General features: G+C 41.2%; 1 protein-coding gene across 1 annotated transcript; it reads right to left on the bottom strand.

Moving 5' to 3' along the window:
* Positions 1–11,162: 11,162 nt before the first annotated feature.
* Positions 11,163–25,642, bottom strand: baz1b (bromodomain adjacent to zinc finger domain, 1B). The gene is made up of 21 exons (XM_058080897.1): positions 24,881–25,642; positions 24,008–24,124; positions 22,661–22,805; positions 22,127–22,319; positions 21,822–21,943; positions 21,498–21,695; positions 21,237–21,425; positions 19,864–21,139; positions 19,607–19,756; positions 19,352–19,490; positions 17,932–18,065; positions 17,672–17,786; positions 17,474–17,572; positions 17,064–17,241; positions 16,724–16,909; positions 16,461–16,608; positions 16,162–16,309; positions 15,935–16,053; positions 14,053–14,183; positions 13,868–13,974; positions 11,163–12,851 (listed from the first exon to the last, which is right to left on the bottom strand). The coding sequence occupies exons 1-21, from the start codon at positions 24,997–24,999 to the stop codon at positions 12,206–12,208; spliced, it is 4,659 nt and encodes a 1,552-aa protein (XP_057936880.1). The 5' UTR covers positions 25,000–25,642; the 3' UTR covers positions 11,163–12,205.
* Positions 25,643–25,922: the final 280 nt, after the last annotated feature.

Below are 25,922 nucleotides of genomic sequence, written 5' to 3'. Positions count from 1 at the left end.
TACTAAAATTGGTGCTGATGTGAGTATATTTATTTTAGAAAATTTTAAAAATTTTTGAATTTTTTTTAGAAAAATTTAAAATTTTAGAAAAAAAAAATAATTTTTTTTAACATTTTGTCAAATTTCTTGCAGCCGAATAAAATAACTACCTGTCATTTACAGTAAATTCTATAATCTTTTACTACTCAGGTGTGCCAATAGCATGAAAAGTTTTGGATTAGTTCCAGAAACACACCCTGGCCAGGAATCGAACCGATGCCCTCTGCCATGAAAGTCAGACACGTGTACCACAGCATTGCAAGGTTTATCTCATTACAACCAGTACAGAAACAGTGGTACTTCCCAACAGGGGCGCACTGGCGCATACAATTTGGTTCAGACTGTCCCCTTACAGCTAACTGTATGGGTATTCTTTGCACATTAGCTGAGAATGTGCCCCTTTGGTCATGGATGGGGACCTAGTATGCACTCACTTGACTATGTCAACTACTCATCCCCTGTGTTGTGTTGTGTCTACAGCGGCATGTGTTACACCCGCAACGTAATAACTGCAAAAAATTATTACATTTTGTTTGTGGGCGTACCTGTGCATTTTAGTTACAGTATATTATTGTATGTGTGCTTTTGTGTGTATATGGGGAAGAAATAATCAAAATAAATAATAAAATACAATGATAATAATAATAATAGTAATAATAATTTTATTACATTTATTACATTTGTGGGAAGTTATTACATTTACAGTTTTTCACTTTCCCACATATGTAATAATTTCCTGCAAATGTAATAACTATTACTTTCATACATAAATTCAGTATTGTGTTTGCAGTAGGCAAATTTTATTACGTTTGTGGGAAATTTATTACATTTGCGGGATTATTACATTCAAAGCTGCAGATTTGTATTAAGTTTGTGGTTTATTACACCACCAGAGAGACCCCCAACGACTATACTAGGCAACTTTGCATTCTGGTTTTGGTTTTGGTTTAATTTCATTTGAACATGCATCAGATTACAATTGAGTGCATCCCATAATCAGTTCACAGTTCCACATGTCCAAAAGGAGTAGGAAGAAGCAAAGCTTATTAAATCCTACCCCTCCATCTGGTACTTTTACAATCAGTAACTGTTACATTTGTTCACTTCCTGCTTTCCATAATACAGTTTAAGGGTTTTTTGGTTTTTTTTTGGTTTTTTTTAATAATGTACCTCGTACCGAAGTAGGAGGTGATATGAGCATCCAATGACATAATGGGTACCATAGTAAGTGTCAATATAGTGACATATATGGCACATCATGACTGGTTCAAGACTCTTCATCCTTGTATTTAGCAAACATCAACTGCTTGTATTGTTTCTTGAATTGGCTCATCGTTGTGCATTATTTGAGGTGCGTTGTTTGTTTTCAGTTAATAATGTGAGAAGACTAGAAATAAATGCATTTTTTTCATGTTCTGTTGCCATCCCGCCTGTAAACACACTATGATGACCTTAACACAGCCCTATAAAAAAAATCACAAAAACAAAAAACCTCTTAAACTGTATTATGGAAAGCAGGAAGTGAACAAATGTAACATAGGATAGTTTTTTTTTTAATTTTATTTTTTTAAGTACGTGACAAAAAAACAAACAAACAAAAAAACTTAAACTATATTTGGAAAGCAGGAAGTGAACAAATGTAACAGTTACTGATTGTAAAAGTACCAGATGGAGGGGTAGGATTTAATAAGCTTTGCTTCTTCCTACTCCTTTTGGACATGTGGAACTGTGAACTGATTATGGGATGCACTCAATTGTAATCTGATGCATGTTCAAATGAAATAAAACCATTACCATTACCATTACCATTACCATTACCATTACCATTACCATTACCATTACCATATATTCACTATCTTCTCTGTAGCCCATCTCCCATGCTCCTCTTGTAACAACGTCTGTCTCCCTTTCTCTACTAACAACTTTCCTCCTCCAGTCATATGAAACTCAGCGTAGAGACAAATGTGGAGGAGGTTGCCTGTCGGGCATCACTTTCCCCTTTTAATTAAAACCTCACACCCAAATAAATGTAACAGTCTCACACCCACTCATATTCAGCCGATGAAAAGATCCCGCCAGGGTCTGAAGCTTCTCCTTAGCGAGGATAAATATCTAAGTGGCAGCTTTCTCTGTAAGTCAATCTACTCCCTCTGTCGTTTTGTCGGATTAGCCGGGGTAAGGAAAACACGAGGATCGCGTTCCGTGCGTTTCCCACTCTCTGGCTGTTCAGCATAAACACCCGGAGTTCTTGGCTTGCCTCACATCCGCCTCCTCGGCCTCTCCTTAGGGCCCCCGGGTTCCAGAGTAGCGTTTGTTTTAGTAGCGCAGCCCCACAGGAGTGTTTGGTTGTGTTGTGTGTCACGCTGTGTGAGTGTTTGATTATGTTAAGTGTAACATGGTGCATGTGTGTGTTAGCTAAGAGGTAAAGGTCTCTGAATCCTTCCTGGATTTGTCCTCCTCTGCACTGATTTGCTCTTTGCATGAAGGACACGATGAGTCCCTCAGGATGCTGGTAGCAATTCATCTTTCTCGTGCTTTTTTTCCCCCCCTCCTGCTGAGCTGTTGTTGCTGTACCTTGCAAGGATGCCGGGCATCATGATGCTTTCTAGAAAGGACCAGTAAGAAGACGCAGGAGATGTTTACCTTCTTCTGTATTCTCGAGAAGCAATTGCGGACTGGCGATCGGAAGTTTCCTAGGAAGTTTCCGGAGTACCTGGAGAAAACCTCCAGAACATGCAAACGCCACACAGGGATGCCCAAGCGGGGAATCGAATCCTGGTGTCCTAGTCTCGTAGCCTGCATGCTAACCACTCGGCCAACTTCTTAGTTTTTATTTTTTTTGTATGAACATAAATTATTTATACAGTAAATGAAGTACATGCTGCACGGCGGTCGTGTGGTTAGCACGCAGACCTCACAGCTAGGTTCAATTCCACCCTCGTCCATCTCTCTGTGGAGTTTGCATGTTCTCCCCGTGCATGCGTGGGTTTTCTCCGGGTACGCCGGTTTCCTCCCACATTCCAAAAACATGCTAGGTTAATTAGCGACTCCAAATTGTCCATAGGTATGAATGTGAGTGTGAATGGTTGTTTGTCTATATGTGCCCTGTGATTGGCTGGCCACCAGTTCTCTCGCCCAAAGACAGCTGGGATAGGCTCCAGCACCCCGCGCGACCCTCGTGAGGATAAAATGAATGTATTTTTACCGATTTTTTAGTATTTAATGGGGTGATTGGACAGATTTAAGACGGTTTCCTTATGGGTCTTCTGTTTTTCCTGACTAATTGAAATGCTCATCTGCACCTGGAAGGAGCATCTCAGGTGTGCTGGATTGGCAATCAGGTGAAGCTGGCATAAAGGCAGCTGAGAGGCGCCTCTTTCCTCTGACCTGCTCTCTCAAACATGGCCGTGAGAGCGAGAGAGGCCAAGTCCAATGTCATAATTTGCTGTGGTCGCACCCATTTTTGTCATGTAATTGTAAGATTTTTGCTCAGTGTGGCGTGTTGAGTTTCATAGAGAGGCGTATTCTCACTCTGACTGTTTTCTGATTAGCTTGTTTTGAAGATTTTTTTTTTTTTGTTACTCATAGAATTAACTACTTAATTTTCTTAGACCTATCAGTGTTATTTTTCCCTGCCCAGAATTTTTATTTCTTACACTTTTGTTACTTTCCATCCTACCCATGACTCTGGTCTAGACTAATGCAATCAGGGAAATTATAAAATGGGCTAATTCAGAATGTGCCAAAGCAATGCAGTATGAAAAACAAAAGACACCCCCCCCACCCCCACCCCCACCTCATAATAAGTGCTTTCATTTCAAGTTGTGTATTTACAATCTGGAAATAAGGACACACTGTGCACATACTGAGCTAGCGAGCTTGTTGCTGTGTGTTGCAGATCAAAGCGTGCTTTCACTGTTAAGTCCCCAAATAAAGAAAACTCTCCAACGGCACCCAAAAAAAGTCGCTAGATTTGTTGCTATAGTTGCTTTTGAGAAAATCTATTTATTAGGCATTTTATATTAAATCCACTCAATCTTGGACACGTTTTTCATAGTTTGGCAGAAACATACAGTACAGCTGCATAGTGCTCATGTTGTGTGTCAGAAAATGGATTCCCTTTGGACTAATTGTTCCTCAGCGGAACAACTGTTGTGACGTGTGAATTGCAGACAGCCTGTGCTGCTGCTCGGGGAAAGAAAACTGCAGATCAAATGTGCTTTCACTGTTAAGTCCCCAAATAAAGAAAACTCTCCAACTGCACCCAAAAAAGTCACTAGATTTATTGCTATAGTTGCTTTTCAGAAAATCTATTTATTAGGCATTTTATATGAAATATTCACTGAATCCTGGACACGTTTTTCATAGTTTGGCAGAAACATACAGTACAGCTGCATAGTGCTCATGTTGTGTGTCAGAAAATGGATTCCCTTTGGACTAATTGTTCCTTGTGTTACAACAGTGAGAGCAACAGTTTGCCAGTTTGTATAGAACAACTGCCTGTGGACACAAGCATTGGGGGCCATATTTATGATCTGGCACATGGATTCCCTCCTCGTGTTACACTAAAAAAAGCCCACTGTATGTAGTCTCTGTTTATAGCAACACAGGTAGTAAAGCCAAAGCTTCCATCCATCAGTTGTGATTGGCTCAGGATCAGTAAGCATCAGTCTACAACCCATCCACCCTCACGTTCACGCCAATTTAAAGTACCCACTTAACCTAAGGTATGATTTTGGGATGTGGTAGGAAATTGGAATAACCCACGTAAGCATGGGGAACACATGCACACTCCACATCAAGAGGCGTGACATGAGATTCAAAGAGGTGTCATTTCTATTAAAAAAATATGTTGTCAAACGACAACAACATAACTACTGGCAGTTACATGGCGGTAAAGTGTGCACACTGTGATTTCCTGTTCGGTGCAAAATAAGTACTGTATTACAGCATGGAAATATTATCTTGCATTCGACCACAATTAAATAACACACCCATTGAAATTTAACATCTTCAATTGTTAGCCGCAACTTTTTTTTTTTTTTGCGACTGTACGAAACGACCAGAAATGATAACACTGCATGAAGTCAGCCATGGCATGTCTGGCAAGTATGGAGTAGGGAAAAAAAATATCCTCCAATTTTGTGTGGAAGTGGTATTTTTTGACTCAACTTCAAAAAGCACTCGTTCACATCTAATGGCTTTTTGCTTGCAAATGAAGCAATAAAAAAAAAGACAGGTGAACTAACTAGCATACTAGCATACAGCCGATACTGACATCACCCTGATGATATATTACATTACCTTAACACTGCATGAAGTCAGCCATGGCATGTCTGACAAGTATGGAGTAGGGAAAAAATATATCCTCCAATTTTGTGTGGAAGTGGTATTTTTTTTACTTTACTTGAAAAAAAACACATTGGCTTTTTGCTGGCAAATTAAGCAAAAAAAAAAAAAGACGGATGAACTAACTAGCATACTAGCATCCAGCCAATACTGACATCACCCTTGGTATCGATATGATATGATACATTACATTACCTTAACACTGCATGAAGTCAGCCATGGCATGTCTGACAAGTATGGAGTAGGGAAAAAAATATCCTCCAATTTTGTGTGGAAGTGGTATTTTTTGACACATTGGCTTTTTGCTGGCAAATTAAGCAAAAAAAGAAAGACGAATGAACTAACTAGCATACTAGCATACATTCGATACTGACATCACCCTTGGTATCGATATGATGGATCTGCCCACATTGAATAAAAAATGCACGTTCAGTGCAATGCTTAAGTTAACGAGTCCCACCTCACCCCAGCAAAACCTGAATTCTGCAGAATCATGTGTTACCTGGCCGTGTTCTCAGTGTGAGGGAATGCTAATTGGCGGTGAGGCGCCAGTCTCCCACAAGCAAACCCGGACCGCCACCCCCACCACCACCACCACACCTTCTTTAGCGGCTAGTCTGCGCCAAGAAAGGTGGCATAAAGTACTCTCAGAGGAGGAACCAGAAGGCATGATCCAATGTATGAAGTAACCTCTCAATAAAGGAGAACATTGCTTGCAGTTAAAAGTTAGGGCGCCTGAAAGGAACTCTGGTCTCTACTTCCCTACTTGCTGATTGGCATTCACCCAAAATGTGTGTGTGTGTCTGCCATGCGTCTGCGTAACCCTGGCATTGGACTCGTGTCGCCTTCGCAGTGAAGGGCCACTCAACCTGGCTGGATATTCTTTCCCTCACATCTGCTATGAATTTAGCAGAGGGCAGCCATTCAAAGGCTCCTTTATGGAGGCATCGGCAAGCAGCAGTGTGACGGCCTCCTATTAAGACACAAGCACACCTTCACACACACACACTTTCATTTAAATAAGCACATTTATGTAATGATGTGTTGCCTTTTCTATTCACTTTCTTTGCCTTGATGTTGTAAACATGCACACACATCTCCTTTTTTTTTTTACTCAGACAAAAATTAAGTCTGAACTTAAGTTAGCCCCGACAGCTGCAGATTTTTTTTTTTTTTTTTTTTTTTAAGTGAGTCACCCGCTGCAGTGGCGAAAGGGGTGGATAGTGGTCCATTGCACACTTTAATCTATTTATTGCAGACACCCCCCCCCCCCCCACACACACACACAAGGCATATGCAAGGAAACATGAGATGAGACAGCAGCAGGCCGTCGTGGAAGTTCACTAATACAGACAAAGTCAACAAAGTATAGTCGGTAGCAGCGGGATCACACAAAACCTCCACAACCTGTTCCAAGGGAGGAGTAGCATGTTTGCTAATTTATTATGTTTTGGCAAATCCAGACGAATAATAGTAGAAAGAGAATTATGATATTTATTTATCAGTCAATAAACAATGAAGACATGTCATATGGAGTATTGTGGTCACTCTGTGTCAGTAATGTTTCATTGACGCATGACTACTCCTCCCATTCCGTGTGGAAGTGGTACTTTTTCTTTGGCTTCTTGCTTTGCCTGTCTTGCCCGTCACTTTTTTTTAAAAAGTTTTTAGGATAAATAAATTGGAGGCTGACTTCACATGTCAGGAGCCCTCAGTTCAATTCCACCGTTGGCCTCACAAGGGTCGTGGGGGTGCTGGAGCCTATCCCAGCTGTCTTCGGGCGAGAGGCGGGGTACACCCTGGAATGGTGGCCAGCCAATGGCAGTGTGATTTGTGACTTGCAGACAGCCTGTGCTACTGCTCAGTGAAAGAAAACTGCAGATCAATGTGTGCTTTCACTGTTAAGTCCCCAAATAAAGAAAACTCATTCATTCATTCATTCATTTTCTACCGCTTTTCCTCACGGGGGGTGCTGGAGCCTATCCCAGCTGTCTTCAGGCGTGAGGCGGGGTAAAATAATACCCACGCATGCACGGGGAGAACATTCAAACTCCAAACAGAGATGGCCGAGGGTGAGATTGAACTCGGGTTGCCTAGCTGTGAGGTCTGCGCGCTAACTACTCGACCACCGTGCAGCCCAAAGACAAAACAAAACAGCAAAAAACGTACCACTTCCACACGCAATAGGAGGAGAACTTCTTTTCACTCTATCATGTTGGACATGCTGGAGCCTATCCCAGCTGTCTTCAGACGAGAGGCAGGGTACACCCTGGACTGGTGGCCAGCCAATCAGACGGCACATATAGACAAACAACCATTCACACTCACATTCATACCTATGGACAATTTGGAGTCGCTAATTAACCTAGCATGTTTTTGGAATGTGGGAGGAAACCGGAGTACCCGGAGAAAACCCACGCATGCACGGGGAGAACATGCAAGGGTGGAATTGAACTCTCATCTCCTAGCTGTGAGGTCTGTGCGCTAACCACTCGACCTCCGTGCAGCCCGGGTAGCATACTTTTGTTTCTAAATGCAGGATGATTCAGTTTTTCTAGGGACTATTGGCAACCCAATGTAGTCCGCCAGAGACCTATTTATCGTTCCCTCCTCTGACATCAAACATCCCGATAGTTCCTAATTGCAAAAAAAAAATAGAATAAAAGGAAATAAAAGCGTGATTTGTCCCCCAGGCAAATGTTGTGCAGCATAAAACCGTAGGAGGAAGTTAATTACATTCTTCTAAGCTTCACAAAGAATTCCGAGATATATTTTGGAGCTTGACTGAGCAGGAAGATGAAGCCTTAGTAGAAATCATGAAAGGCTTCATCCCACTTATTACATCAACAAGTCTGACTGCCTTTCATCTCCCACACAGAACGTTCATCCAATTGTTTCCGCCACCGTATCTGGATCCCCGAGTTCAAAGAAATCCTCATGCGACTCCAGGCTTTTTTTTTTATTTTATTTTTTTTACTCCTGCTTCTTTTTAACATTGCCTTATAACATGTTTCACATTCATCCGCTGATGTAAAACTCTTAAGTATGACTGATCAAGACCTGAAGCACCAACACCTCACACGAGAAGCCAGACAGAGAATATCAGCGCCATGGCAGGCCGAGCGTTCATCTCGGGGGCGTCTGATGTGTCGGGTTGCAGTCATGACACAGACCATGAAAGACTGATATGCAAATTTGCTGTTTGGAAGCGGTTCGGTCTCTACAAGAAGACTTCTTTCAGACGAGCGCTTTTCCCTTTTGGGAAGACGGTTCTGTGCTCCCGAGAGAGAGAAAAACGCATCCTCTGAACTCCTCCGTTTTTGTGCTCACCCACTTTTATCCTCTCATATTTTGGTTATATCATCAAAGCAAGAGGAGGCACATCAGTAGAGAAAATTGGGGGAAAAGACTGCAATTTTTGGGGGGGATAATGTATTAATAATAACTTCCACTTAAAGCAAAAGGAGATAGGAGTTTAGTGAATGTCGTTACTGTGGTCATATGAGTTGACACATGATTTTTGGGGCATATTTGACTTTTCTTTGTCTTCTCTGGAAGATCCAGCACATGTCATGATATGACAGACGATGACATCATCATCAGAGCTTAACTCTGTGTTGCTCTTTGGGAAAAGAATGATGGGACAGGCGTCAAAATGGCGCCTTTGATGAAGGATACTATAGGATTTGTACATCTACAATAACTGCGAGGGTTTGTTTTTTTCCGCACGGCGGTCTAATGGTTAGCACGCAGACCTCACAGCTAGGAGACCAGGGTTCAATTCCAGACTCGGCCATCTCTGTGTGGAGTTTGCATGTTCTCCCCGTGCATGCATGGGTTTTCTCCGGGTACTCCGGTTTCCTCCCACATTCCAAAAACATGCTAGGTTAATTAGCGACTCCAAATTGTCCATAGGTATGAATGTGAGTGTGAATGGTTGTTTGTCTATATGTGCCCTGTGATTGGCTGGCCACCAGTCCAGGGTGTACCCCGCCTCTCGCCCGAAGACAGCTGGGATAGGATATTGCAGACAGCCTGTGCTACTGCTCAGTGAAAGAAAACTGCAGATCAATGCGTGCTTTCACTGTTAAGCCCCCAAATAAAGAAAACTCTATATTTAAACTCTATATTGCTATAGTTGCTTTTGAGAAAATCTATGACCAAGATGCTTATCTAGCCCTGGTATGAGTTCCCATACTGCTATTAAGATTCCTAGAATAGATTAGTCAGTTGACTTAGTTATGACTAACTCAACTAGTTAGTAGTGCCAGGCACTAGGCTGGCTACTAGAGAGCATACTCATTCATTCATTTTCTACCGCTTGTCCTCATGAGGGTCGCTGGGGGTGCTGGCTTCGGGCTTTGTTTGTATTTTATCGTAAATCCGATATCCTTGAGGGTACACCCGCTTCTGCATTTCATGCCAGATAGAAGTCACAGGTTCAATTCCCAGCCAGGGCATCTGATGTAAAAACTAACCATTCACGCATTTGACTTGCTTGAAAAACCGACAGTGAAAAATAATGCTACTAAAATAATGAAATGAAGTGCTGTAATAACTATTTCTGCATTTGTGTAGTACTTGTGTAGTAATGTGTACTTTATAAGAGAGGACTGATGGTGACTTCCCACACTTTCAGCATGATGCCAGGTCAATGTGGACATTTTTCCCTCTTTGCCACACGGCCCCTTGGACTTGAGGTAAATATTTGCTGGGTGAACTGCTGCCACACAACTATGGTCACATGGTCCAGTTGTCAGTTTGTGCAGGGTTCAAAGGTCAGTCCGAGCATGGCCAGCATGTTGTTGGTTTGTTTCAGAGTGGACAAAAGCACTTTTGGCCTCTCCAAGCTCTATTTTGTTCAGGTTTATGTCTTATTTTTAAAGTTTATTTTAAAAAAAAAATTCATTTCATGATGGAGCCTATCCCAGCTGTCTTCGGGTGAGAGGCGGGGTACACCCTGGACTGGTGGCCAGCCAATCACAGGGCACATATAGACAAACAACCATTCACACTCACATTCATACCTATGGACAATTTAGAGTCGCTAATTAACCTAGCATGTTTTTGGAATGTGGGAGGAAACCGGAGTACCCGGAGAAAACCCACGCATGCACGGGGAGAACATGCAAGTGGAATTGAACCCTGGTCTTCGGCAAAGACATAGTCTAATGAAGTTCATTTGGTCTAGCGTTCAAGTGAAATAGAGCCGGAAAACAATCTAAATGAATGAAAACCTGTCTCTCTAACACCAAAATGGAATGGTTCTGAAAATGTAGAATTTATTTAACTTATTTATTTATTTTTTTTGAATAATGTTTTTTTTTTAAAGAAAGAACATGCAAACTCCACATAGAGATGGCCGAGGGTGGAATTGAACTTGGGGTCTCCTAGCTGTGAGGCCTGCGTGCTAACGACTCGACACCAGGGGGGTCATCACAACAGAAAAGGACAACTGCCAGTCTTACTCATAGCCTTTATTGGAAAATCTTTACATAGTCAATAGTCCTTAAACCTGTCTAATCTATAAATATATATATATATATATGGAGAGATTGGGTAAAAGATTTCTGTAGTTAAGTCAGGTGTCTGAAGAAGGGCAGTCACTTTTTGTTTGGTGTACAAATAATGTAATGCAAAAACTTTAAACATGAGATAAGAATGAAAGCTAACACAGTGAAATAGCACAGGATGGACACAAGAGGACTGAATTGGGCCTGATGCTGGTGTCCTTTCTGTCCTCCCCTGTTGGGCAGCAGTTGTTGCTTTAAAAAAAAAAAAAAACAAGGGAAGGGCGCCATCTGGCGGCCCAGAAAGGACATAGCACGTGAGCCATTCTAAAATCACATAGCACTTTTTTAATTGTTAATCATTCACTGAGGTGTTCCTTACAAAAATGCACGTGACTAAATGGACTATTTCTACTATGATGATAGTTTTGTTTTTTTTGTTTTTTTACATGTTCTCTGCACAAATAGGAGAGCCCTGATTTTAAACAATGTCGACATCATTTATGAGTCATTTTACAAAACCAAATAAAAATGTGCAAAAAATATAAACTATTCAAAAATATCCTTTTGATAACAAACATCTGTTGTTTTTAAACACTGTTTTACAAATGTTTATGCACATTACTTCAGCAAAGTGGTCCTGCAGATGCTGGCATGTTTGGTACATTTTTCACCTTTTTTTTTTTTTTTTTTTTTAAATACATTGTTCACAAAATAGTGCACACCAACCTTGAGGTACCGGGATGTTTTCAGACAAAAATTGACACTTTTAGTCAGGTTGCTAGTTGAAAATTAGGGCAGTAAAGTAAAAAGACGTTTTGGGAGTTTCGTTGTATTTGAAGGGACAGACCTCCCCCCCGACACAACATTGTTCATATTGTACATTATCTAAAAGTGTTTATGGTGTGCATTGGGTGTCTAAGCTACACGGTCTTTTTAGTCCATGAAAAACGGTCCATGGAGTGGAAAGTATTTGGGGAAAAAGCCCGGGAAAAGTGATGCCGAGACTCCGTGTGCACTTCCATGCTACGGATTAGATCCCAGCAGTACAGAGAAACACGTACAAAGCTGGTTTGTGTCTAAGAGCTGTGAGGACCTCTCAGTGAAGAGGGAAAAAAAAACACATATTACAAATATAAATCACTTTTCTCTTGATTTTTTTTTTCCAAAAATATGAACAGAAATAGGAGAAAAAGGTCCTTCTGAGGTTTGTTTCCCTGCTTGATGTTGAAAAGGTGTCTTATCACAAATACAAAAATGGGAGGAAAAGGACGACAAGGCAAAAAAAAAAAAAGCTGCCTGGGGCTTCAGGAGCGTTTCTGTCTCTTGGAATGTCGCTGGCGGCTGGGTCGCTCTTCATCACTGCTGACCCTGTCGGCCCGAGCACCCTGCTGCCGAGTTCTACGAGTGTTCCGCTCGCCGTCGCTATCTTGCTCCTTGTGCTCCTTCCCACGTGCTTTTGATGAGGTCCTCTTACTTCTCCTCGGACCATCATCCTCTTCTTCTTCTTCGTCCTCCTCCTCGCTTTCAACGTTCTGGCCTTGGCGTTTACTTCTGCTTTTCTTTGTATTTGATTTGCTATTCTGAATTCTTTTCTGCGAGGCTCTTTCTTCTTCCTCGTCCTCCTCCTCTTCTTCGTCCCCCTCCTCCTCTGATGACTCAGGAGCTTGAACGACGCGTTTCCGTGAGCGTCGTCTGAGGTAACTGAGGCCAGGTAGCAGTTTCTGGAGCAACTCCGTGAAGGCCTGCTCCGTCTTGGTCATACAGGAGAGCACGGTGCTGCCCTGCTCGTTGTACTCCTCCGCGTTGGAAAAGACCAACTTCATGTCCTCCATGAAGTCCTGGGCGTGGCGATACAGGCCTTGGCTGAACTTGCCCTGGATGGTCTGGAAATCCATGGGCTGGGAAATGATGTCTAGATAGTCCTCTGCCTCCTCTGGGGACACGGGTTCCCTGGGGGAGATTTAAGACCAATTAAATTGGCATCAATCAGACGTAATCACATGTCAGTCATAATCACCATTATTTCTTTTTTAGCAAGACGGGGGGGGGGGGGGGGACAGACTTAAAGGGGTCAGTAGAAAAGATGTTTACCGCAAGGGATGAGAATAAATGAGTGTTAAATATTTTGTTGATTGAGGTCAGATTGGGGTTGATTGGGGTCAGCGGGCCAAATGTGGCCCGCAAGACACTAGTTTGAGGCCCCCGCCTCGATATGAAAGTTTAATGTTAGTGCGGCCCGTGCAAGTTTGATATGGATGCTGTATGGTATCATGTACCCAGAAAAAATTATTACGTTTGATTAATGTTCATGTTAAAGGTTAAATAACTGTTAATAGTTATCCTCCCTATCCGTGTGGAAGTGGTAAGTTTTTGGCTATTTAAGTTGAAAGGAAATAACTTGAAGGCTACCGTTTAGGTCGCTAGCTCTCTAGTTTGCGAGTTAGCATGTGTCTCAAGACCCTGCAGTTGCGCAATATGTTGTAAATAAAGAGTATAAATGTGACTATAGTCGTGTTTCGTCATGTCTACAGGGCTCTAATAATGCTTTGTTCATTTTAATCTGAAAAAAATAATTTGTCTACCCACCAACTATATGTGGTTTCTTAAGTTTTTATTATTTGCCGTTTTATTATTATTATATTTATTACTGATTGATTTTCTTTATTCTTGATTTTTTTTATTTATTTTTCATCTTATTTTGTGTAGAAAAATAAAAAGTAAGATATTTGAGAACAGTGGAATGTTTTATCAGAGCTTTTATTGTAGAACATTTTTTATAATTTTTTTTTTTTTGAAAACCTGATGCGGCCCAGTCTCACCCAGACCCGAGCTCCAGTGGCACCCAAGTAAATTTGAGTTTGAGACCCCTGATCTAATGTGTATTATTAATAAGGCAATGTTATGTAGAGGCAGATAAAATGGCAAATAAATTAAAAGATCCCCTTATTTAAAAAATGTCCACTCACCTGAAGGGCCAACTGTAACGGAACTTTGTGAGTTTCTTGAGGATTTCCTCACACTTCTCCATCTCCATTACATGTCTGCGTACTCCTGACTGGGAAGTCTGACGCACCTCCAGTAAAGAAACACATACAACATTTAGAACACCTCACACATTAAAGAACAACAAATGAAGGTATCGGTTTCTTACCAGTTCATCGATGTCCGCAGGGCTGCTGGGGCCAGTTCTCTGCTTGCGACTCTGACTTGTGGATGAGGACTTCTTTTTGGATTTACTTTTGGAACTTTTTGAAGACTGTTTACTTTTCTTCCTGGGCCTCACTATTGAGAAATAAAAGTATAATTCATTCATTTCATGGTTTTATTCACTGCATCTACAGGACCGGACTTCGCTTATTCAGTATTTCAAGAGTTTGTTCCAAAATCATCCTGTGAGAGCTCTTTCTCTACACTGCGATCAGTAAATAACATAGGATCCTACAGGACCCCCCCCACGCGGTACATCAGGTCGGAGACTAAGATGCCCACGATGTAGAACACAAAGGATGAGGGCTACCTTTGTCTCTACAGCAGTCCAGCTTCTGAACTTGGATCCCTCCCTATGCAGATTTCGCACAACCTCCATCTAGCTTGTTATACTTTTTTTTTTTTAAATATTGAATTACTATTTATTATTTTAGGTATGTGTGTGTTCAGTAGTGTATGCTGTTTTACTTGTCCTTGTCTGCTTCTGACATTTTTATTCCATATGCTACTCTCTGTGTCCTTTAAATTGCTCCTCTGGGATAAATAAAGTGTTTTTGAACTTGAACTATAAATGAAGAGCTTGCTAAATCCAATTTTCACCAAGTTGCATGTTTTTCATGAGTTTAATAGACCTCTGTCATGTGTATCCAAATCACATATTTTGGTCTTGAAATCATTTTAAAAAATATGAAAAAAGTGATATGAAATTTATGCTTTCAACCAAAAGGCGCTATTTCCATTTCAGATTTCAACCAAAAGGAGCTAAATCCCTTTCTTTATTCTGATTGGCCCTAATTTCCCATCTATTGATAATCTGACCAATCAGAGAGAAGAATACAATTGGCACTGCACATACAGAAAGCCAGTATCAGTGCGCATCCTGTTTTGTTTGTGTACATTAAGTACACGTATGATAGTTACAGTATGTTATGCAATTCAGGATGCAGGAATTTTATAGCATGCATTTTTATGACCTATATTGATAGCTCTTTCATTTGCAATATAGACTTGATGACCAAATAGATTGATATGTGCGTAATTACAAATCATTGATTTTCTCGAAATCAGTCAAAATGGATTTAGCGCCTTTTGGTTGCAAGCTCTTCAAATAAAAGGATAAAAATCAGGAAAAACATTGGCAAAAAATACTATCCCTGACATGTTGTTCCTAAAAAAAAATAACTTAAGGGATAGTTCATGTCAAGGGATAGTTTTTCAAAAAAAATATAAAATGTATGCTACTTTGTGGTTGAGTACGACCCACTACTAGTCAAAAATATGCATACTAAAGAACTTTTTACATAATCATGGCCTAAATTAAGCATTTCCAAGTATGAAAATTACTAAACTAGAAATACAGTTGCAGGGATTAAAGGATGCTAATGGCCACTGGGTATCAATTTATTTAAAAAGTTTTAATTATGCTATAACAGGCACAATAACAAAAATAAAAATCATCATCACGGTAATGCTGTGGCCGTACTCTTGCTAAAACTCAATTCTGAATTCCTGATGTCACTTCTGGACATGTCTGGAAGAACGCTTATTGAAAGACAAAAAGCACATGAGTCTTATTTATGTCTTAAATGGCTTATTTTCTCTGATTACATTACATTACATATATTGGTTAGCTTGGGTGTAAATATTACTATATGGGTGTTATTCTATGTCTAAAAGGCTTTAACAATATTAAAAACTGTATGTGGAGTAAGCAAACAAGTCTTCTATACTCTACCAAAATATTTGATTTATAAATAAGGAATACTACTTGACGGAAATTACTTTATTGCTGTCGGTAGTTAGTTATAAATGACAATGATACTCACAGCTATGGCCCATGGACTTGTACTCAGACTCTTCCTCGTCAGAGTCCTCTTCATCGGAGTCCTCCTCCTCAGAGTCCTCCTCGTCCTCCTCATCTTCATCACTATCTTCCTTGTAGTCCCTGAAGAGCATAACTTTACTAGCATTGAGCTATTCACAGTAGTTTTAACTAAGCGGCAAAATAATCCACGACACAGCATGAAACAAGGCTGCTTTGATAGGAACTTACCTCGAGCGTGTGCCACGTCTGGCCAACGTAGGTTGGCACGCCGGGCATAACCACTCGCCTTCAGGAATACGGTGCAACACGGGTCTCAGGCAGAACAGGTGGAAGGCCTTGTTACATTCGTCGCAGAGGATAAGTTTCTCATCATCGCCTAAAAGATTCAAGATTGATTCTCTTTAATTCATTCCTCCGCATCTCCACTCGGCTTTGATCAGTTCATAGTTCATACATCCCGTCACTAACTACCAGGGTTCAAGTTCCAAAAGATCTTGGAGACCAACTTTCTTGACAAGAGTCGTTACCTTTTCTGCGACAGACTTTGCATCGGGCGTTCTCTGCAGACATGTCCCACTTTATGCAGGCATCCAACATTCCCAGCAGCACATGCATGCGGGAAAAGGTCTGGGCCTCTCCAATGGCTGTCTTCCACTTCTCTAACGCTGTTGCAACCTAACGCAATGCATTTTAAGTGAATAATGGTGAGAATATTACAATAATAGAAGGCATTTCAAGTTGAGGGAGCAGAAAGATGTATTCCATTGTATGGGCACATTTTCACACATACCTTGGCCTCTTCTGCCAATTTCTTTTCCTCATCCACCTCTTCTGCTTTATTGTTGTCTTCCGCCACTTGCTTTTTCTTCATTTTCTGCTTGGGGGCCATGAATCCTTGCAGGAATTTCTTGATCACACATGCCTGAATAGTGATGATACTCTCTCCTAATTCTTTCAGGTTGTCCATATTCTCCAACTGTGTACAGAGGATGCCAAGGACAATCAGGAATCTTTATAGACAATTTTCATAATTTGATATTTTCCTTACAAGAAAAAACTATTTCATCATCATTGATGAAATAAACCTTTGTATAAATGAGAACACTGACACCAACGGAAAACCTGCTCACCTGATCCTCAATGTCCGCATCGTCTTCAAAGTAGCCCAAGCCTCCCTTGAGGAGGCGTGAGGCGATCTCCTGAATATCGCTGCGTAGATATTTCAGCAGCTCAGTGTCGCTCTCAGAGACCCGAAGACCAGGTTTGTCCTTGTGAGTCAAATTAATAGAGTGCATGATGTCCTGGTACCTGTACAAGGACAAGTGATCAGCATCCTATTTACATTAATTGCTATGGTAAAATTTTCCGACATTTTATTTTATATTTATAATATAAATGTCAGAAGTATTATAAATATAAAATAAAATGTCAGAAAATTTTACCATAAATTTTACCTTAAAAAAAAAAAAAAAAAAAATTATATATATATATATATATATATATATATATATTTCTCTCTCTTGAGCATGCATCCCTTCACCTGCTTTCTATCTTTGCTTTCAGCTCACTCTCTCTCACTCCCTGAGGGTGAAGACTTTCCACCAGTTCTTCCAAATCCGATGGGCTGTCACAGATAAACCTGTTGGCAGGATTAGGACATTAGAAACCAGATATTCAAGAAAAGCATATAAATATTCAAACCAAAGGGCAAAGACAAAGATGAATGGCTAGCACTAACCAGAGATTCTGTCCTTGCTTCGGAATCGTATTTTCCATACAAATCTCTGTTGGTGCCACGTTCTGTGCCCCATAATTATTGGCACCATTGATACTTCCGTCATCCGCATCAGTGCCTGCAAAGAAAGCAATGTTTAATTGTATAATATCCATACAAAAATCACATTTGGCTTCAAATGAGCATAAATATACTAATATAAATCACATTACCCTACTCATAAAATGCATTTTGAACGAGTGGTATAAAAAAAGTAGCCTCACCATCGTCATCGTCATCCAACTGACGATCGGCTGTTTTTTCCTCTGTTGGAGGAGTGAAGTTGTAGTCTATGTTTTCGTGCACCCAGCCTTTCTCAATGTACAGCCCAGGAACAACATCGGAGAAAAGCCAGTATCTGGATAAAAAAAAACACCAAACACGTTTCATTCAGTATTTTCTAATTCCTTCACCTTTGTTAAAGGCAATTGACTACCGTAATTTCCGGACTATAGAGCGCACCTGATTATAAGCCTCACCCACTACATTTTTTTAGAGGAAAACCGATTTTGTACATACACAAGCCGCACCTGTATAATGCCCACATTAAAACATGTAAACATATTTACAAAGAAAGACGGTACACAGAGAGAGCTTTCAAAGTTTTAATAATATAACTTAATAATAATAATATAACTTTCTTCACAAACGGTGCCTGTGACGCGGCAGTAAAATGCTAGCAACACAGTAAAACAGGTCTGGCTAAAGAACATACTGGTAAAAATCACGGTAAGCCGTCTTCATCTTCCTCCTTTGAACGGAAGCCATCAAAGTCATCGTCCTCAGTGTCGTTTCCAGCGTCTCACCATCGATTAGTTTATGCCAAGTTTATGTGCAGCAGCTCTGTTTCCTTCTTTATCGGACAGCTCGATTGCTTTTAGCTTGAACGCTGCGTCATATGCCTTTCTTTTTGCAATTTTCCATGATGAGGGTATGTTCACGCAAATTTAATTTATGCACAAGACAAGAAGTTGCGGTCTTCCTCGACGCATATATATTCCACCGGTCTTAATCTTACCTTTTCTACTCGAGAGCCCCTGGCGGCATAAATTGGCCGCATCACTGAATAAGCCGCAGGGTTGAAAGTTTGGGGAAAAAGTAGCGGCTTATAGTCCGGAATTTACGGTAATAATTGTTGTAAATATATATATACAGTAAACCTCGGATATATCGGAAATTCGCTCACAACAGACAGATAAAAAAGAACCAATTTTTCTGTAATGCATTTCCAATAAAAATTCATTGCATATATCGGATTTTTTATAACTGATTTCGCCTATTTCGGACAAAATCTCCAGTCCCGTTCCAATGCATTTCCATTAAATTTCCCTCGCATATATCGGATGGCCGCATTGTGGCGCTCCGAATCGTGACAGGCCGCTATACGACGTCATTTGCAGCATTTGCAGCGTTTGCAGCGTTGCCTGCGCGTCCAGGTACATTGGAAACATAGTCAAGGAAGTGCCTTTTTATAACGGATAAAATCCGATTTACGCATATACCGGATATAAATCCAATATGCGTAAAACGGACATTTTCCGGGATACGCATATAACGGATTTCGCTTATATCAGACAAAACCAGTGGGAACAATTGAATCCGATATATCTGAGGTTTACTGTATATATATTTTAGAAGGGTTACCTGTTATGATTTCTGTCTGTTCCGAGTGGGGTTCGGCGGAGAACAAGCCTGGCCTTGGTTATGCCCTCCTTAAAAGTCTTTTCCGCTGTAGCTCTCTGTCGACGCAGTCGCTCTTCTTCAGCCGCCTCCTCCATGCGTTCTTAGGGATAAAAAAAATACAGGAACAAATTCGGTGCCGAGCCAAATCATGACGGCCTGTTTGACCATCATCTGAAAAATAAGTAGCAGGGTAAGCTAAGGTAAAGTAAGGTTCACCTTTATTCTGTTTGTCCATTTCCTCCCTTTCCTTCTTGGCCTGTATGCTCATCAGCTGTCTGCTCTTCACTGAGCTGATCAAGTCTACCAGCTCTATCTTTACTTCTTTCTTGATCTCCTTCTTTGGATCATCCTTTTTCTTCTTATCATCTGAGGTCATGTACAAAATAAAAAAGGCATTATTTATAAAATTAAAAAAAGAAAAATATTTGTTTGTCCATGAAATGTTTGACTTCTTTGATTGCAACTGAACTTACCCTTTCCCTCGGTCTCTTTTTGCTTCTTCTTCTCGGCCATCTTGCGGTTCACCTCTTTCAGCATTGCCAAACGCTCCTTCCACAGTTCAGCTGTCCGCTGCTGCATGGCGTCGACATGGTCTTCCACCGAGTAGGTCATGAGGATGCGGTGGCACAGCGCCACAAGCAGGCTGACCTTCTCTTCTGGGCTGAGCTCAAACACCTCTACGGTTTCGAGCTTCTCCAGGAACTCGCTGGTCACCACATCGTCGAAGCCGCTTAAGGCCAGGTCCATGGATCCCTGGTTGCTCTCCTCACCTTGGGCATCATAAGGGCGCAGACACAGCCTCGCCAGCTCTGACACAGAGTGCAGTGTAAGGGGGATCTCAGATAAGGGGATGTCAAGCTCACTGTAGCCCTCAGCCAGCTCATCCTGCAGCAACGTCTGAAGCAGTACCACCAGAACACGGTTTAGGTAGTGGAAGCCAGCTCGTTCTCCAGCCAGCGATTCCATCAAGGCCACAGATGTGATGGGGTAATTGTCATCTGGCATCAGTAGGCCAGAATAACAGTGAAGGAATTCCACAACCATTGCGACATCTCCAAAGAGAGTGTTTGGGAGCCCCTCGGGCATGTCGACAAGCTTAAATGTCGGCAGGGTCTTGCCACCGAGGATCTCCTGGTCCTCGTATCGTCGGGATTGTTCAAGACGGACTAGCATCTCTTTTTCACGCCTCTCCTTAGCCTTTTCTCGTAGTTTCTCTTTGAGATCCTCTCGTTTCTTCTTCATCTCTTCTTGTCTTTCCTCTTCACTCATAGCTGCCCAGCGTTTCTTTTGCTCTAGTTTCTCCCAGCGTTTTTGCACCAGCTCCTGCAGCTCATCGGGTAGCCTACCCCGGTCGTCTTGGGACAAGGCTTTTGCAGCTTTAGTGAAGAGGGCGGACAGAACGTTCTTTTTGTCTTCTTTGCCCTTGTTCTCCTTGTAGTAGCGAATAAGATGGAGAGCCATTGGATGCAATGGTTTCCCCAATTTAGCAGTGCCGGTGCTGCTGCTGCGGGCCCGTTTTCTGGGGCTGCCGGCAGCAGGACTCTTAGCTAGGTGCAGCAGGGTCATCTGCTTCATCTTCGATGTCTTGGCACCAGCTTTAGTGTCTTTTCTAGACCCTTTAAAAACATTCTTATCACCGCTGTTTCCAGTTTTCTTTCCATCCTTCTTGTCGCCAGATTTTTTACCTTCTCCTTTCTTAGACGTTCCAGAGTTTTTGACTTTTAATGGAGAACCATTCATTTTTATTTTCTGTCATGGGGGGAAAAAAAGAGGCAATTAAAGCAAATATTGTGTGAAGTGTGAAACCCCACAACAAAGCATGTCTTAATATTTCCATGTAGCCTACCTGCACATGGCCCCAGATGGTGGGACTAAGTGGCGTCCCCTGAGCATCCTTCTTGCTCGTCCTTTTCTTCTCTCCTTTATCATTTCCTGATTCCTCTCCCGATGTGCAAAGGGTCTTCTGCCTCTTCCTTGGTTTACCCTCCGGAGACGTTAAGCTCTTGCGTTTTACAGAAGGATTCTCAGCTAAAAACTATAACAAAAAAAAAATAATAATAATAAGCCGATACAAGTATATTAGGTATGAAATTTATCAGCGCAGTACCTTGTGTGGGTCAAGAAGAAAGTCGCTAAATTTACTGGGGAGATTAAACTTTTTCACCAATTCATCTTCAACAACCCAGGGCGCACTCTCTCCCATGCCCAGCCTCTGAGCATAGTGTCTGATAAAGTAGCGGATGATCTCTTTGGTTGGAGGACGCTCGGTTCTGTAAAGACTGTCTGCTGGCACGTCGCTAATCACCTGCGGCATTGGTCAGACAGAGTGGAATCAATTCCCTTAAATGTCAAACTACAACAATTTAGTGCCGATGACGGGAGTTTGAAAAGAACAATTCTATGTATTTGCAAACAAGAAAAATATACCAACCTTGTCCTCATTGAGCAGCTTCACGTCATACTTATGAGGAAGGAATTTGGGTATCACCCACCTCTTCTTTTCTTCCTTTGTGGCAGTGGAAAGCTTTCTTGGTGAACGTCGTGCTCTATCACCTGGGGGAAAAAAAACAACAGTGTCAAGTGTAAATATTAAATGTATTATTCATATGTGAACATCATTCCAGTAGTTCAAATTTACGCTTGTTGCCACTTAATTTTTTAATCTTTCCAGTAAAAACAAATATAATCTTGAGTACCACACACCCGGGGGGCTTTGCAATTAATGCTCAAACTCACTGAGATTCTCTCTCCTGTTCTCCTCCTCTCTGCTGGGAGGTTCCTTCCTCTGGTTCTCTTGACTGGCGTTCTCTTTGTCACTGGATGGTGAGTCACAGGCACCTTCAAGTTTCTTCTCCCCAGGTTCACCTTCAGGTTGTTCGAGGGGATGAGTCTTCATCACCTTTACTCGTAAACTTTTACCTTGGCCCACCTGATTAAAAAGTGAGCAAGTGCCAAGACAATAGCATTTTAGTAGCTGTGATTCTGATTGAAAATACATCCTAATAAGTTCTTAAAGAAATTTGGTTTGTATGTGCATAATGGGAGATTATGTACTAAGAAAAGCATTTCTTTTTTTTTTTTTTTTACATAATTTGTTATACTTCAATAAGAGATAATTGGAAAAAATACATCCACTGTGGCCTTACAGAGCAAGCTGATTAACTTAGTTTATTCAAATATGAAAACAGTACTAATTGATTCTCAATTAAGAGCATTGTTATGAGAGAAACCAGAAACAACTACAGGTAATAAAAAAAAGGTCAAACTGACCATGAAGTCACACTCTTCGCCAACAGCATACTTTGTGAGGATTTCCACCCAGGCCATCTCAACCAGTTTATCTAAAGATACTGTGTTGTGGTGAACCATCTCCAAGATGGGCTTCTCAAACCAGTGGGGATATTCCTCCTGAAGCCTGCACAGATAAAATGGTTATTTTTGTACAAAAGACATACAGAGTCTATATTCAATATCTAGCATGCATGCACATTTACATTCTTTATGCAGCATGTTTATTCAGGCAGATGATTAGCATCTTAGACCTTTGCAATATGACCGTAATTGTTTTAATGAACACTGCAGAACAACTGATGTAGTTTCTGTCATTTAGGAGGATTTATTGGGTGCTGGGGAGTATTTCATACCATACAATAGTTACTGAACTTGAACATGTTGGATTTTGGACTGTTTTAATTTACAATCAAGTAATAAACAACTTCAAAATAAGTTTGATGCTAAATTAGTTGTACATTAGTAATACAGTAAAGGGATTACAGTCTGGCATTGTCATAATCACCCAAGATCACCGAGCTTAGCAGCACAGAATAATTCTGATGTTGTGTGCGGTGCTTATTAGCGACTGGCGGCTATAGCACTTTCACTTTACACTGCTTTAAGTAAGTTGGACATTACACAAATTGTACAACTGACATTTGCTGCTAAGGAAATCATAACTGAATCAAACACTAATTAGGCAATACTGAAATCGTTACTTCCCAAGTATGCCGTAGTTGAAACATGGTAGCAGATAGTAATAGTTTTCTTTTAAATACAGTACGCAATCTGGAACGAGTTTACATCTCTCAGCCGGTTTTCATATGTGAGCCTGGTTCTAGTTGGGAAGCCTTTACAGAACCATTGAAGAAGTAGGATGACTCTATCACATGCACAGCCTTGAAATAGCAAGAGGCGGAGCACCACCTTTATCCAATCATAGCACAGTAGAACGCTTCATGACCTTCACCAGGACTACGGTTTGGGCTTGACACTTCTGAGCTACTGTCACGATATCTATTCCGCGGTTACATTAACAATTAGCTTGACATGATGACTATAGGGTCACAATAGATCTGAATCATGCACACTTTTTCCATTATCGGCTCTTGCGCTCAAACAGTTCTGATACAAACCACTATGCCACATTAAATAAGCGCTCTTTCTTCCTACTCCTTTTCAGACATGTTGAAATATGCAACTGTACTTATGCAATGCACTTCAACGTAACTTTGTGTGCATATCCAAAAGACTGGTTACAGGTTATACACAACACAATTGCTAAGAAGAGAACCACTGTAAACTGTAATACAAACAATGACACATTTAGGAATTAATACTTACAGTTCTGTGACTTCTTGTTCTTCCTCCCATGCTTCTTTATGTGTAAGCTGAATGCTTCCGGTGCTCTTGCATGTCCAGATGCGCTCCTCATACCTGTTCAAGCGGGCCTCATACTCTCTGGGGACATTTTGTCAAGGTATATTTTATAAACAAGAGACACATTTAAGCCAAGACACACTTAATCAATGTAAAAACCTGATGTTGATATTTATACACAAGAAACCAATGGGCGTAGCTTATTATAAATACTTAAAATTGTATTATACAACCGCAACGTAGGGCTCAATAAGACACAGATTAAAGTGGTGGTGAAGGCTTGCGCGTAGCCTAGCCAACTACGTGGGTGTTGACAATTGTGGAGCACAACAGCTAGCGTCGGAAGACACTTAATGAATTAAATACCGCTTTCAGAGACAACCTAAGTCGGCAACATTCAACCGATAAAGAAGACACTGACCGTACGTCGTACTGTATTCGACTGTACGTAAAAGAGACACCAACATTAGCATTGTAGTAGCATTACTCTGCTAAGGACAATGGTTGACAGCCGATTCGCATAGGCTATAAAAGTGGAAGGACGATTTTCTGGAACATATCCCAAAAATGACTTAACATAATAGATGTTACCAAAATAAACCAGTTGGGGACAAGACGTTTTTTTAAACAAAGATGTAAATATAAGCTAGCAAGCTAGTGGTAGCTTTGCACGAGGGTAACGCCAAAGGTGTATAAATAGACGTTACAACACATTAACATTTAACACGGTAACACAGGTATGTACGTGAGTTAAGTATTGATTTAGCCACAGACAAATGATCACACATGCGTGGGTCCACGTCAAGACAAGGTAAACAACATTACAGTGGAGGATACTCTTTGTTCCTGAAGGCCTCTTTGGTGTGCTCGATGATGTAGACCTCTTCTCCCGGGCCTGGCGGCTCGGCTAACGGTTTAGCTAATGGATAAGGTCTCCGGCCCAAAAGCGGCGCCATTGTAAAATCCACAAACGGTCGCGATATCGACTGTTTAATGAAATACCCACGGCAAAGCACCTAATAGACTGTTGTTAAATAAAATGACTCTCGCGTGTATCCAAGCGCCCGCCCGTAACCACCGGTAGGCCTGGAGCTAAGCGTGTAGCAGCTAGGGGCTTGCTAATAGCCCGGTTTGCTATGTCGTTGCAAAACAAAAACACTGCACTTCTTTCTGAGTCATCCAATGTCTCTTCTCTGCTTTAGCAGCGACGTCATATTGTTCCCAAGTAGTGTCCCGGACAAAAAAAGAGGTTGTTGGTCGTATTCCAAACTATTTTGCCAGCTTCTAGGTCCTTTGAAGAGGATGCACGCAAAACGCAAGTTAAATTCGCGGCAACAGCCACAGTCCAGCAGGAGGTCTGGCGCGAAGAACAATTCACTCGGTATTCACTTCTCCAGCGGAGTTGATGGTCGTTGTTTGAGTTTTCGAATGCTCGTTCTTCCTTTAATAAAAAAAACAATTTTGTTGTTTTTTTGTAAATCAATGTCCCGAAGATGTTAATTCTTTGTCGAAATGGCGGGAGTTTTTCGCACACCGGCACAATTTCACACACCCTCAACTCTCCCGTTTCCCCGGCAGCAAGCGGCGTCGCAACCGGGCCCCGCCCTCCCTTGACAGCCATTGGCTCTCTTCATGAGCGCACTCGTCAAACTGGCGTAAAGTGACATCCAATTGGCTACCACCGAATGTCCATTATCGGTCAAGGACAACCTAATATAATAGAGCTTTGCCCACCACAATATAAAACACAGGTTATACGTTAACGTACATTAATGAATATTATCATATTTTCAGAAAAACGCACAAAAACATATAAATCACATTTACTCTCACCGCTCATTTGGTTGTTAAAAAGAAGAACAAACTGTATATTCTAATC

Source organism: Doryrhamphus excisus, chromosome 8, assembly GCF_030265055.1.
Source record: "Doryrhamphus excisus isolate RoL2022-K1 chromosome 8, RoL_Dexc_1.0, whole genome shotgun sequence".
Taxonomy (NCBI): Eukaryota; Metazoa; Chordata; class Actinopteri; order Syngnathiformes; family Syngnathidae; genus Doryrhamphus; species Doryrhamphus excisus.
This window is presented reverse-complemented; position numbering and strand designations above follow the sequence as displayed.